At 36.8% G+C, this 15073-nt stretch overlaps 2 protein-coding genes across 2 annotated transcripts; both read left to right on the forward strand.

Annotated features, from left to right (window-relative positions):
* The first annotated feature begins 322 nt into the window (after nt 1–322).
* On the forward strand, nt 323–3235 carry stmn1b (stathmin 1b). Its single transcript, XM_073846757.1, has 5 exons — nt 323–418; nt 2099–2144; nt 2236–2408; nt 2491–2682; nt 2770–3235. The coding sequence occupies exons 2-5, from the start codon at nt 2129–2131 to the stop codon at nt 2833–2835; spliced, it is 447 nt and encodes a 148-aa protein (XP_073702858.1). The 5' UTR covers nt 323–418; nt 2099–2128; the 3' UTR covers nt 2836–3235.
* Nucleotides 3236–5115: 1880 nt separating this feature from the next.
* On the forward strand, nt 5116–14760 carry paqr7b (progestin and adipoQ receptor family member VII, b). Its single transcript, XM_073847007.1, has 2 exons — nt 5116–5252; nt 7579–14760. The coding sequence occupies exon 2, from the start codon at nt 7615–7617 to the stop codon at nt 8677–8679; it is 1065 nt and encodes a 354-aa protein (XP_073703108.1). The 5' UTR covers nt 5116–5252; nt 7579–7614; the 3' UTR covers nt 8680–14760.
* Nucleotides 14761–15073: the final 313 nt, after the last annotated feature.

Here is a 15073-nt window from a genome sequence, read left to right on the forward strand (position 1 = left end):
CAGCTAAAAATAGCTGGACATGAATGAGATCGAAAGCCACACCTTTAAAATTTACAAATGGCCGATCCAGTTTTTAAATGAAGAAAAGGTGGATAAAAATGGTATCTGAAATAAATAAATTGTTGTATAATAGTTTATTTAGAATGCATAACTCAATTTATTTTATAAAATAAGCATTGTACATTCTTAATGTGAATGGAGTCATATATATTACGCCAACAATATAAAAGTAAATCAGATATTTTCCACTGAAATGATAGCGTACTACGTATCCCATAATTCCCTACTCGACGATGATTGGTCACATCCAAATGTGACGTGACACAATTTGGTCCTCTTTTGCGCGAACGGTTGATGCTGAGGCAGAGAGGAATCTGCGCGCGGTCAACTCCAGCACTGATTTTCACTGCGTCTAAAGGTGGGTGTTTTTTGTTGTCGAAAATTAATATTATTGCAACACATCTCAACGGTTTCTGACGTGACAGGAAGAGAAGACATCTAAAGGATAACAATTCAAAGGATCACCATGTTTATTTTCAGTTACACCTTTATTTACCTCGCTTTTTGGGGAGGGGATGTAGATAATAGACAAGGGCATTGGGAATATTATAGTTAGAGAGTTACCACAACTAAATAAGCCCATGAATTTAAAAATAACACATCGAGGTGCTCGTTGCGCGATCATTTAGGTTTAACGTTAGTGTTTATCGTCGTTTATTCGGGAGGGAATTGTGCAAACGGTCGAGCTCAACATTAGCCAACTGGCTCTGGTTTAGTTGAGGTTTGCTTGTTGATTATGCTAAATCAATTCTGTTGTCAGCCACAGAGTTGAACAGTTTTTGTCTGACCTAAAATCTGAACAACAATCCCATTATGAAGCCCACAGTACAGTGACAGGTGATCTAATGGCTCTCGGCGTCTTTTGTCTTCGATATGTGTGCATTCACCAACAGTGCTGACAAATACCATCATTAACCTTCGAATGCATCAATAACATCGGTTAATAAACATGTAGAATTGGGCATTTTGCATGTCAACATTGACATTATTATGTAGAATGGGCAGTGCAGTTGTGTCTGGTGAGAAATGAGAGAGATTAGGGTGTGATCTGGTTTGCTGGAAAGAGGTGATGCATCAATACCACTTAGCAAACGTTGTTTTCCATATCTGCATGTTTCTAGAACATTATTAGGCTCTTATTGAAATGTAATATAGCATAGCTTGTGCTATTATGGATTTTTGAAGACTGTTACAATGGGGGTTCAGGGTGTATCTCGGCCATCTATTGTCTCCAGATGAGATCCTGCATCCCATCGGATTGTCTAGGGCTGGATGTTTATTTTCAGCCATCGAGTGATGATTTGTTGTCAGGTCATGTTTAACATGACAAGCTTGTCTAATACGTAATATTTGACGAATCACAATCACACCAACGGATTAGCCTGTCTTTGTTCGTTTCTTCCACAATATCCCCTTTGTTTTAGTCTCTCAGTGGCCAGTTGGATCTCATTACGTTACAAAAAGAGATGCTGGTTTGTTTTCTCTGCATCTCACCCGAGTGTAAACCCTGTAGTATATATTTTAATTGAACTATTATCGTTTAATTAGATGATGATGACAGCACGTCTGAGTAGATGGATCCGGTGGTGGTTGTGCTGGCAGCGACTCGTCCTTCTCTTGGCTTCTAGCGTAAAGGATATATTGCTATTTAATAGGCAGTCATTTTTGCATTTTTCAACAGCTTGTTTCCTTCCCGCAATATCACTCACTTAGTAAATTATGCATGACTACTATTGTGGCGACGCCACTCCCTCAAGTAGTGTATTTTAGTTATCATTTATACATTTGTTTATTATTTTATATATATTATTTCTTGTAAATGCCACAGTTGGGACTCCACTTAATGTTTTTTATGAATAGCTACATATTTTTATTTTTTTCCATTGATAGAAAAGGTGTTGTACAGCTAAGGCTTGTTTTTAATCTGTGGGGAGGGGCAGATGCTAAGGAGAAAAGATTGTGTAAGCATGATTTGCATCAACGTTAATAGCAAAACGTTTGCGTTTTTCTGATATTATCGTATGCATTCATTTGGCAGGTGTGCAAAACCGTCGAGGTTGGAAGTGCAATGGCGTCCTCTGGAGGTAAAATGTGAAAATAAGCTCAGCCAATCTCGAAATCAACATGCTCCACTACAGGAAATCATTATTAAATGCATTGACGTATCCTTCCCAGACATTCAGGTTAAGGAACTGGACAAGCGTGCCTCAGGACAGGCTTTTGAAGTCATCCTGAGTCCTACGGCTCCTGAGGGCAAGGGAGAATTCCCACTTTCCACCCCTAAGAAGAAGGAGGTATCTCTGGATGAGATCCAGAAAAAACTGGATGCGGCAGAGGAGAGACGCAAGGTAAGTGGTCGTTTAGGAATCAGTTGCATAGCGATTGTGCATTTGTTCCTCAGTTGCTCATTTGTTTACCTTCTCCTATTAGAACCACGAGGCAGAGGTCCTGAAGCACTTAGCTGAGAAGCGAGAGCATGAGAAGGAGGTCCTTCAGAAAGCAATGGAGGAGAACAACAACTTCAGCAAGATGGCAGAGGAGAAACTTAACCAGAAAATGGAAGCCAACAAAGAAAACCGCACAGCACGCATGGCAGCTATGAATGAGAAGTTCAAAGAGAAGGTTTGTGTATTGATGAATGCATATGCTTTGTAAAGTTTCAGTTCTGAATTGTTATCACGTTAACGGATGTCTTTTTCTTGATTTTAGGACAAGAAGCTCGAAGAGGTACGAAAGAACAAAGAAACAAAAGATGGGGCAGAGGGTGAAAACTAAACCTCCTCTCTCATTTTCCTTTTCATTTAGGGTATAGTATTGGGTTTTTTAACGTATCCAAAGATTTATTTTTTGTTCCATTAAATGGCCAGTTTTCCGTGTTTGGATCCATGTACTTGCCACTTTTTTATTAAGGGGTTTTGGGGAAAAGCTGGTGCACAACATTTCATCAGTTTACGTGTATTCAGTTCTGTCTTTAACCATCCCCTCTAACCTGTAGATTTGTGCAGCTCAATAGCGTTTAAAATGAGCAGTGTTTTACTGATAGGGAAGCATGCCTGTGTTATGCATAGGTTTAATATATACTTGGTATACTACAATGTGCAAGTCCACCTGTTCCCTTGTATGTCAGTACTGCCATCCTATGAGCTTAATAAAGTTGCAGTTGTTTGTTATTGTACCAGTTCTGCCACTGCCTCTTTGTTGATCTGTCAGTCAGCCAGAGTGTAATGTGGAGTCAAATACTTTCTTCAAATTTGTACATTATGGACATAAATGGCAGTTTCTGTAATTCTATATGCAAAGTACGTTTTGCCAGAATAATAATTTGATCTTTTTGGACACTTTTTGATGTGCTCTTTATAATCTGCATGAGATGAGTGTGAAAACTAAACGTTCCATTATCCACATGCATTTCCTTCACTAGATCATACTTTTATAGTACTTCATACTCAATATGCACTAATAAAAAATCAATGCATTCCAATAAGTACTAGCAAAGGTTTAAGTATTAAAAAAATAATAATAAATCTGTTGCTTGAGACTGTATACTGGCATCTAGTGGTTTTGAGTTTGTCTAGCAGGTATTAGAAAAGGCTTTTTTTCTTTGGAAACTAGTCTTAAAATGATTTCAGCAAAAAAAAAAAAAAAAAATCCTAATGTTGACGTAATGACAACTATTATTGATTATTCCTTTGTTGCTAAAACTTAGGTGCATGAAGATTTATGGCAGTTGTAAACAGCTTTGCAGTGATGAATGGCTTGTTGTCCACATGCTGTCACATTATTATGTGTTCAGAAATAGTGCATCAATCTTTTCTAAAAATGAATTTTACATTATTTCCAAATTCTGAACTCCCTTAGTAGAAGCAATTACATGCATCCAAAAATGATCATGTCCATTAATATGTTGTGTGAATAAATGTTTTTTTAATTGAATAAAATAAAAATGAAATCACATGCTTGTTTGTGTTGTAGGAAGGGGCGAAAAGTTCAAATGTCAAAATGACCTTCAAAGCACCCACATTGTCTGAATCACTCAGGGTGTTACTAATGGAGAAACCTATCAATACAAAAAGCAATTAAATTTACCACTGACAGCACTGACAACAGAAATTCTTGAAATATTTTCTCCTTGACAACTTTATTTTGGTACAAGACTGCGAAGTGCATGGGACTATGCTATTATTATTTGTCTGACGAAGTAATATTTTGCCTTCCTGTGTCTAAATTCACAATGTAGTCCTTTGTTTCCAGTGCTAACACCGAGTTTGACAAGGCCACATTGTCAGAAGAGTGCATGTGTGGGTGATGAGATAAGCGTCACATAGTTTAGCATAAGAAATGAACAACAGTAAACTCACAATGTGTAAATATTAGACAAATTCAATTAATAGCAAATATTTTTCTGTGTTACTGACACTGGCAATAAAAAAGTGTCTAAACATATCTACATTTGACCCTGGATGACAAAACCAGTTCTAAATAGCACTGGAATATTTGTAGCAATATCCAAAAATAACGTTATGGGTCAAAAATACAGATTTTTTTAAGCCAAAAATCAATAGGATATTAAAGGTCATGATTCATGAAGATATTTTGTAAATTTCCTACCGTAAATCTATCAAAACTTAATTTTTAATTAGTAATATGCATTGCTAAGAACTTCATTAGGACAACTTTAAAGGCGATTTTCTCAATATTTAAATTTTTTGCACCCTCAGATTCCATATTTTCAGAAAATTGTATCTTGGCCAAATATTGTTCACATAGACATGCTCACATATATGTCTTAAATATCTTTTGTCTGTGTTAGACCACATTGGCTCTCACCTCGTCTTTTATTAAAGAGGGAATGTAGGCGGTATTAATAAGAAGAGGGTAGTTTCGCATTTCACATCCCTTACATGTGACAGGGTGTCGCCCCCTTAAAGAATCTATTGGTCAGTTACTCTGGTTGGAGGCGGGGACAGTGCTCTTCGGCTTCTCTGATTGGACAATTCACCTGCTCATCAGGAATCTTTAGATTACGGCCATCTGACAGCGGTACTGCAGGGAGCTGACAGCAGCCTCTACCGCTCAACAAATTTTCATCTAATATTTTGTCCATAATGAAATTTTCTTTGTTTAATTACGTTTCCTGAAGACGCATATGAAGACGCGGTTAAATGCAGTTCGCTGCATTATCCTCTTAAAAGGTAAGGCAGTACATTTACTGATCATACGTTTGAGGCAGGCTGAAAGGTAAAAATCAAATCCTTATATGCACTGTATATGCTTTTAGATAAAGTTCCTTTAAAAAACAGACATAGTTTTTGTGTGGTGCGTTAAGAGAAAAGTTATGCACGTTATGCAAACAGGGAGAATGAATAATCAGTATAACCCAAGATAGCGACATTTGTTAAAGCATGTACGTTAACGTTACATTACACGAGATAAGCAAGAACACGTTTAGGTTGTCGCTTACACCTGTAGATGTTGAATTTCGTAAAGATATGTCATTGTTGCGCTTCCGGCATCTCACGGTTCTTTTTCGAGATTTTACGAGAGAAACGGCTTGAGGGTGTGGGAAGGCTTGTCTGTCTTTTGGGATGCCATCACCAAAATTGTCTACAGCCTATATACTATCTCGTCGTTTTAATAGATTTGAAAATTGATTTTTTTTCCAGAACTCGTGTTTTCCTGATATTATCGATGAATTTGTTTCATCAGACTCGTCCTTATTAATTCATGTGCACGAGGAGCTTTACGCAGAGAGCTGATGTTACGTAAGCGGTGATGTCTATTCATTGTTCAAGAAGAAACGCCCCGTTGTACATCACGTTACCTTAATTTCAAGATAAACCAGTTTTTTAGTCTTGCAAATATCTTTACATCAAACGTTTTTTTTAAAAATATAAAATAAGATTTTCAGGATCTTGGTATTTTAATACATGGTCCTATCAGTTTGCATATATCGTTTAGATTGTGGCGTCGTTCGCATTCATATAGCATAAAAATAAGTCAATTAAAAAGTAGGCCACGATTTTAAAATGCTGCATTTAAAACGTTCTAAATTCGCAAAACTTTAAAAATATAAGGATTCTGCGACTTCTGGCACTTTCATGTCCAAGGTGTTGATTTGTTTTAAACTAACAGGTTTAAACTTTGTTTAAATTAAGTGTTGGAAACTTTTTACAATGCCTTAATGATTTATTTTTCAAATGTGTAATTTAAAAAAAAATGTTTTAACCTGGTCTCAGCTCATACTGTAAATCTTAAACTATAAACATGTTGATTATTTGATGTTTAAGACCTACATAATTTAAAGAAAAAAAGGATTCTTTCTTTAAATCATTTCTACAAAAAGCGGTTCTATCCCAAAAAAAAAATATTTTAAGTTAAAAGTTCTCTGTTATGACTCATTTACAATCAATCTTTAACACATTTAACAAAATAAATAAATAAATAAATAGAAATAAACACATTTTTAACAAAAAAATACTATAGTCATTATAGTCAAAGTTTTTGAACATTTTTAAGATGTCTCTTCTGCTCACCAAGCTTGCTTTCATTTGATCCAGTGTACAGCAAAAACAGTAACATTTTGAAATATTTTTAGTATTTGAAATTGTTTTCTATTTTAATATATTTTAAAATGTAATTTATTCCTGTGACTTCAAAACTGATTTTTTTTAACATTATTACTCATCACATGATCCTTCAGAAATCATTCTAATATTCTAGTAGATTTTTTCAGGTTTCTTTGATGAATAGAAACTTCAGAAGAACAGCATTTATCTGAAATATAAATCTTTATCATCACTTTTATCAATTTAAAGCATCCTCCCTAAATAAAAGTATTAATTTCTGTAATTTCTTGCAAAAAAAAAAAAAAAAAACATGGACTCCATTAGCATTTGAATGGTATAGTGACCAGTGTTACAAAAGCTTTTTATTTCAGATAAATTCTTATCTTTGCATTTAAAAATGTACTCAACTGTTTTAAATATTGATGATAATAATAATAAAAAAATGTTTCTCAGCAAATCAGCATATAATGATTTCTGAAGGATCGCGTGTTACTGGTGTAATGATGCTGAAAATGTTACTTTGATTACAGAAATAAATTTAATTTTAAAATATATTCAAATAGAAAACAGTTATTTTAAATAGTAAAAATATTTCAAAATGTTACTGTTTTTCTGTACTTTGGAACTAATAATTTGCAGGCTTGGTGAGCAGAAAAAAAAAATCTTACTGTTCAAAACTTTTGACAGTTAGTGTGTATACAATGTTATGTTAAATTAGCCTTAGCAAGCCAAAGTGGTCAGCTATTATTTTCCAAAAATGTTTTAAATAATTTCCATCCATTTCCACCACAGAATGTTATAAAACATGTATTATACATTTAATGCATGTATTCACACTTGTGGTGTGCAAATTAAAGTATTGTGAGTCTGAAAAAGCTTTTTTCTTCCCGTGATGAATGTTTTTAATAATGCAAGGGTAATATTTAACTGACGAATGCTTTCTCCCAAACAGATCTCACAATAGACTGCCGCTTAATTAATCCTCACCATGGCGACGGTTGTGATGGAGCAGATCGGGCGGCTGTTCATCAACGCACAGCAGCTTCGCCAAATCCCCCGTTTCCTGGAATCAGCCTTCCCTAAACTGCCTTGCACTGTGATGGTGAGCGATGTGCCGTGGGTTTTCCGTGAGTCACACATAATCACTGGCTACAGGTCGCCTGACCAAAACTGGCGCTACTACTTCCTCACTCTGTTCCAGAGGCATAATGAGTCTGTAAACGTGTGGACACACTTGCTGGCCTCCCTCATTATCCTAGTCAAGTTTCAGGAGCTGTCTGAAACCGTGGACTTCCTGCGAGACCCACATGCCCAGCCGCTGTTCATCCTGCTCCTAGCTGCATTCACCTACCTGGGCTGCAGCGCCCTTGCCCATTTGCTCTCGGCCAAGTCTGAGCTCTCCCACTACACCTTTTATTTTTTGGACTACGTTGGCGTAGCCGTCTACCAGTATGGCAGTGCCCTGGCCCACTTCTATTACGTTGTTGAAAAAGAATGGCACGCTCAAGTACGAAGCTTTTTCTTGCCAGCTGCGGCCTTCCTGGCCTGGCTGTCCTGTACAGGCTGCTGCTACGGCAAGTACGCCAGCCCGAGCTTGCCCAAATTCATTCACAAGCTATTCCAAGTGGTTCCCTCGGGCCTGGCCTACTGTTTAGACATCAGCCCGGTGTTCCATCGCATCTATAAATGCTACAGCTCTGAACAAGGCTGTGCCGACCAGGCGGTGGTGTACCACTGCTACCAGGTTCTCTTCTTTTTAATCAGCGCCTACTTCTTCTCGTACCCCCATCCTGAGCGCTGGTTCCCAGGACGTTGCGACTTCATCGGGCAGGGCCATCAGATCTTCCACGTGTTCCTTGTGCTTTGCACTCTAGTTCAGCTCGAAGCCGTGCGACTGGATTACAGCGAGCGGAGACCTCTCTACGAAAGTTTCCATGGAGACTTGGCTCACGATGCAGTGGCTCTTTTTATCTTCACAGCGTGTTGCAGCGCACTCACTGCATTCTATGTGCGCAACCGTGTGAAGGCGTATCTAGAAGAGAAGCAGGAGTAGATGTCAAGGCAGGGACCTTGTAGGAAGGTTTGCACTGGTCTACAGCAATTGAAGCAACTAACAATGAAGACTTTGTTATGTTATTTTTTCAGTGTCTCTTATATTTGTCGTTAATGGTTTTCTGTGGCCTGCCAATGCATTTTGAACCAACTGCTTTCTGTTTACCTAACTGGTGACATGCTTTAATACCGCATTATTACACATGGAGAATGGCTCTAAATCAACCGATTGCCTGCTGAAAGGTGCTGATCTGTTTGACGAGTGCCATTACAACCTATGAAACCCTGGTTCACAAGAGATCTGTGAAGGGATGCTAGCATTTTTGCTGACAGGTCAGTTAGCATACAAGATAGTTTAGGTAGACTGGATCACTGGAAATGTTCATACTTGCATTGTGCCTCTAAATCCAACCTCATTTTTGCTGCTTTTAAGTATGTTACTCATTTGAACATGGACCACAAAACCAGTCATAAGGGTGCATTTTTTTTTAAATTGAGATTTAAACATCATCAGAAAGATGTTAGGATAGGACAATAATTGGCTGAGATACAACTATTTGGAAATCTGGAATCTGAGAGTGCAGAAAAATCTAAATACTGAGAAACTCGCCTTTAAAGTTGTCCAAAGTAAGATCTTAGGAATGCATATTACTAATCAAAAATTAAGTTTTGATATATTTACGGTAGGAAATTCACAAAATATTTTCATGTAACATGATCTTTATTTAATATCCTAATAATTTTGGACATAAAAGTGCCTTGCAAAAGTATTCATTTTTTTCACATTTTGTTTTGTTGCAGCATTATGTTAAACTGCTTGAAATTAGTTTTTCCCCACATCAATTTACACTCCATACACCATAATAATGACAAAGCAAAAACCAGATTTGCAAATTTTACAAATTTATTAAAAATAAAACACTGAAATAAGTACATTGCATAAGTATTCATACCCTTAACCCAGTACATAGTTGAAGCACCTTTACAGCCTCAAGTGTTTTTGGGTATGATGTGACAAGCTTTGCACATCTGCATTTGGCAATTATCTGCCATTCTTTGCCTCACCTTTTCACCTCTCAAGCTCTGTCAGCTTGGATGGGGGCTGGCAGACATTTTCTAGAGTCCTAGTTGTTCCAATCGTCTTCCATTATGGATAATGCTTCTGTGAACCTTCAATGCAGCAGATTTTTTTCTGAACTCTTTCCTAGATCATTGCCTTAACACAAGTCTGTCACTGAGCTCTACAGGCAGTTATCTTGACCTCAGGACTTGGTTTTTGCTCTGATATGCATTTTCAGCTGTTAGACCTTTTCTGAGAGGTGTGTGTCTTTCTAAATCATACTCATTCAAATGAATTTGCCACAGTTTAACTCCACTAGAAGTGTAGTAACATCTAGAAGCAATATGAATGCTCCTGAGCTAAATTTCGAGTGTCCCAGAAAAGGGTATGAATACTTATGCAATGGGATCTTTTCAGTTTTTTATTTTTAATGAATTTGCACAAATGTTAAAAAGCTATTTTTTGCTTTGCCATTATGGAGTAGGGAGTGTAGATTGTTGTGGGAAAAAAAGTAATTTAAAGTAGTTTAACATAAGGCAGCAACATAACAAAATGTGAAAAAAATGAAGGGGTATGAATAATTTCGCAAGGCACTGTACCTGTGCTGTGCTACTTAAGACCGGTTTTGTGGTCCAGGGTCACAAGTGGCATTTACACATTTGCCATATATTGCAATCAATATATGTAGTATACTAAATACCCTTTTTTCCTGCATTATCTGGGAGTCGAACCCATGACCTTGGCGTTTGGTAGCACTGTGTGCTACAGTTTAAAATACAAGAATGCACACAGTAAGTAAAAGTTCCCATTAGATCAGTGCATTTAGCCAAATGTGGAGCTTGGATGAACTCACAAGTCTTTTAAATCATGACTGAAATAGTGCAAACTTCATAAGGAACATCTTACTGAGAGATTACTAATTAATAATCAATTTCGAAAATTAATCAGATCAAATTCCCTCCCTACAGTGGTTTTTAGACAGCAGTTTTCTGTTTTGGCTTCTATTGCCTAAACCAATGCAAATTAGTGTCAAATTGACTTCTGACTTGCCTTACAATGTATCTGACCCGTCTAGTGCCACATTGAGGTTAGTTTAGAATTACCTGCGAATTGCAATCGATTGGTTTTGCACTGCCAGTGCACACTTCCCTTTTTGATGTGTAGCCTGTGAAGAGGGCTGAAATACCGGATGTTATGAAAAGGACAGTAGGCAGGATGTGATGTCACTGGATTGCAGTATAGCTAGATCGAAGGATTTCAAATGCAGCCCTGGCTGATTATTCATTTGATTTAAAGAATGAGAACACTGCGTGTTCTGCTCATCTTTACGTTTCAGACCTAGATTAGAAAGTTGCTCAATGCCATCAACACTCTTTGTTTAGAAAATTTTGAAGGGACAGTTCATTCAAAAATCCAAATCTAAATGATATTTTGAAGAATGCTTTAACTGTTGCTCACACTATGACAGTCACCATAGACTTTAAACCGAAGTTTAAAATAGCGTTTAATCCCCTCATTAAAATTTTATCCAAAAATATTTTTACAGTTGAGGTCAAAAGTTAAAAAAACCTCCTTTCGGAATCTGCAAAATATTATTTTCCTAAAATAAGAGGGATCATACAAAATGCATGTTATTGTTTATTTAGCTCTGACCTGAATAAGATATTTTATATAAAAGATGTTTACATATAGTCCACCAGAGAAAATAATAGATACATTTATAAAAAATTACCCAGTTCAAAAGTTTACATCCTGTTGATTCTTAATATTGTGTTGTTACCTGAATGATCCACAGCTGTGTTTTTTGTTTAGTGATAGATGTTCATGAGTCCCTTGTTTGTCCTAAACTGCCTGCTGTTCTTCAGAAAAATCCTTCAGGTCCCACACATTCTTTGGTTTTCCAGCATTTCTGTGTATTTAAACCCTTTTCCAACAATGACTGTATGATTTTGAGATCCATCTTTTCATACTGAGGACGACTGAGGGACTCATATGCAACTATTACAGAAGGTTCAAACACTCACTGATGCTCAAGAAGGAAAAAACATGCATTAAGAGCTGGGGGGTGAAAACATTTGAAAAGAATGGAGGTGTTGCATTTTTCTTATTTTGCCTAAATGTCATATTTTTTCATTTAGTACTGCCCTTCAGCGGCTACATAATATAGTTACATGTTTCCCAGAAGACAAAATACCTTTAATTTACCCTGATCTTTTCACCCCTCACCCCTAATGCATGGTTTTTCCTTCTGGAGCGTCAGTGAGCATTTGAACTTTCTGAAATGGTTGCATTTGAGTCTCTCAGTTGTCATATTAAGATCATGTATGATTAAGATCAAGATCATGTATGATCCCTCTTATTTTAGTAAAATAATTAACATTTTGCAGATTCTGAAATGGGGATGTAAACTTTTGACCTCAACTGTAAAAATAATGGCAGAATATTTATTTTTGGGTGAACTATCCCAGCCAAAAAGGCTTTTGAGAAGCAATGAATTATGTCCATTACAGCTATGATGTCTCTGTTTGTAATGAAGATGCTCCTTTTGTACACAAGGGCTGTAACTATGGCCTTTACTCATACCCTGATGCGAATGCCTTTGTGTGTTCTGTGCATATGTGGATTTTTCTATTAGACGTTCAGCACTTTATTTACAACAACAGTCTGAGCATCAGAACTAATCTATGTTAAATGTATATTCTAACGTGCCTGACTACATGCATGCATCCTTGTGTGAGTACGCAAACAGGTGCTTGTCGTGAGTGTGTGTGCAGTTTTGAATGTTTATATATACCTGTGTGAGATGGCTACTGATGAGAAAGGATATGAAGGCTCCGTCTGGCCTTTTAATGACTGTGGAATGCATCTAGCTCTTGTGTCATGAATTGTGTAGCTCCCCTCATCTAAGCCCTTGTTCATTAACCAACACAGATCCATCAGACAGAAGGTAGAAGGATGATTTATTTTCCCACTGAAGTGATTCATATTCCCTTGAGATGAATATTGTGTCACTATAGTTGCTGCATTAACCAGGAAATCGTCTGTGCGATATAGCGTAAAAGCTGCGCCCAGAAATTGTTGCTGTGGTATGAGCCGTTTGAGAAGTAGCAAATAAGCGAAGTCATGATAAACGGTGACCAGCATTTATTTTTGCAACCAGGAACACGTGGAGAAGAATAAGATGGCCGTTCACGCAGAATGCATTTTTGCATTTAAAAACGCAAGACACTTGGTACAGGAATGAAAAAAAAAGCAAGGTCTAGAGATGCTTGGTTAAAAAAAGCTTAACCTATTTTAGCACAGCGTTTTTTAAATGCTGTGTTGTGCAAAATGCAACAAAAGGCTGAAGTGAAAGACACTTCTTTTACTTAAGCTCTGCATTTTTAGAAAGCCAGTTCATGTATACGATGTTGCAGAAGATGCGAAATGCAAGTGGAACTTTCAGAGATGCCCATCTATAACATTTATAAAGAAAACCTGTAGCAATAGCTACAGTGGAACACAAAACATGTTTTTTCTTTTAAAATCATGAGATGCCAGGCAAGTGGAAGTGAAATGAAATAAAGAAAAGTCTAGAGACTTTTGAAAGGGATAGTTCACTCAAAAATGAAATTTCTGTCATTAATTACTCACCCTCATGTTGTTCCAAACCCATAAAAACACAAATTAAGATAATTTTGATGAAATCCAAAAGCTTTTTGACTCTACGTTGTGGTATTTTTGTGTGAATGCGTGTCGAAGACTTACACAGAAGAGAAGAAATTGTTGAATAAAGTTATTTTCGTTTTCTTTGTGCACAAAAAGTATTCTCATAGCTTCATAACATTACGGTGGTACCACTATTTTAATGATGTCTTTACTACCTTTCTGGGCCTTAAATGTGTCAGTTGTGTTGCTGTCTATGCAGGGTCAGAAAGCTCTTGGATTTCATCAAAAATATCTTAATTTGTGTTCCAAAGATGAATGAAGGACTTACAGGTTTGGAAAGACATGAGGGTGCGTAATTAATAAAAGACTTTTCTATCGGTGAAATATTAAAAAAAGGTCTAGAGTTGCGTTTTTGAGCGTATTTAAAATGCTGTTTCATGTGCAAGATGCTGCAAAAGACAGAGATGTAGCATATATTTACAAAGATGAACAACGTAAAAACGCGTTCTATGTGAACGGCCCTCTAGTTTTAACAGCACCAGCAGACAACAATGATGTCACAGATGGATGATGTCATCAAAGACTGGAACTGATGAAGTGATTAAAATGTTGTCAGTTGGCTCATAATGACGGTTTACAAGGCAAATATATCAGAAAGTGATCGGACGGTGGGTGCTTTATTTATTAAAAGACCGTAATGATACAATTAGGATATTTTTTTCTAATATTAATTATATACTGTAGATATTAAACGTAAACTATTAACAGAATATGTTGTTTGTACTGATGTACCACTGTTTTAGAAATAAACAGACGGTTTGAAATCACATAGGAGAGTGAACATGGGAGCCGCCAAGAGCGGATATCACTGAGAAAGACAACAGATGAGGTCATCTCCTGGCACCACCGGGATTTGACCTACAGCCTCAATTCCTCAAGTGGAATTTTAAGGAAGTCTGTAAATGATTTCTGCTTGACTGTGAAGTGTCTTGTTTCTTAAATTCTGTGCTAATCTACTCACCTCGAAGACACTTACAGAATCTCAAAAGACTTTTCTATTTTAAACATTACCATGTTCTGAGTTTGTTTTAACAATTGTGTTTGCTTTTTTGTATTGCACTTAAGAGGAAGGACTGCTCAGAAAGTTACTTGAGAACCTTCTGATTTTTGTTAAGCACTTGAACTTTTTTTTGACTGTACTCAACCACGAACCATTGCACGGAGCTGAACTAACTCGTGTTCTGCTGCAGTGCAGAACTGGATCAACAAAGACTAGTGATAACCTAAACTATACCGTTGTGTGTGGAAATGACTGTGTTGATGTACTATGGTATTTCAGTGAATAAACAACTGTAAGTCCCACCTTCCACTTCATGTCGTTGTCTCCTGTCTAGAGTTTGATGTATGTACACACTAACAAGTGAGTAACAATCTGTTATTGTGAACAATTAAGCTATTGTAATCCATTCAGTGCACTGCTACAGCAACTGTCACAGCGTCAAATGAAGTGATAAAACAACAATGTCAAATCAATTCAAAGGAAACTTCACCCAAAAATGAAATTCTCTCATCATTCACTTGGAACGACGTGACAGTGAGTAAACAAACACTGACGGAATTTGATCATTTTTCATGTCTGCATATGAATTTGGAGTGATTTAGTCAAACAGTGCCTAATAAAAGTTTA

This window comes from Garra rufa, chromosome 9 (genome assembly GCF_049309525.1).
Source record: "Garra rufa chromosome 9, GarRuf1.0, whole genome shotgun sequence".
In the NCBI taxonomy this organism is placed as follows: Eukaryota; Metazoa; Chordata; class Actinopteri; order Cypriniformes; family Cyprinidae; genus Garra; species Garra rufa.

Coding starts and splice junctions, on each gene's coding strand:
- stmn1b (XM_073846757.1), top strand. Junction 2,409..2,490: donor CGGCAGAGGAGAGACGCAAG/GTAAGTGGTCGT, acceptor TTCTCCTATTAG/AACCACGAGGCAGAGGTCCT. Junction 2,683..2,769: donor ATGAGAAGTTCAAAGAGAAG/GTTTGTGTATTG, acceptor TCTTGATTTTAG/GACAAGAAGCTCGAAGAGGT.
- paqr7b (XM_073847007.1), top strand. CDS start 7,615: ATGGCGACGGTTGTGATGGAGCAGATCGGGCGGCTGTTCATCAACGCA.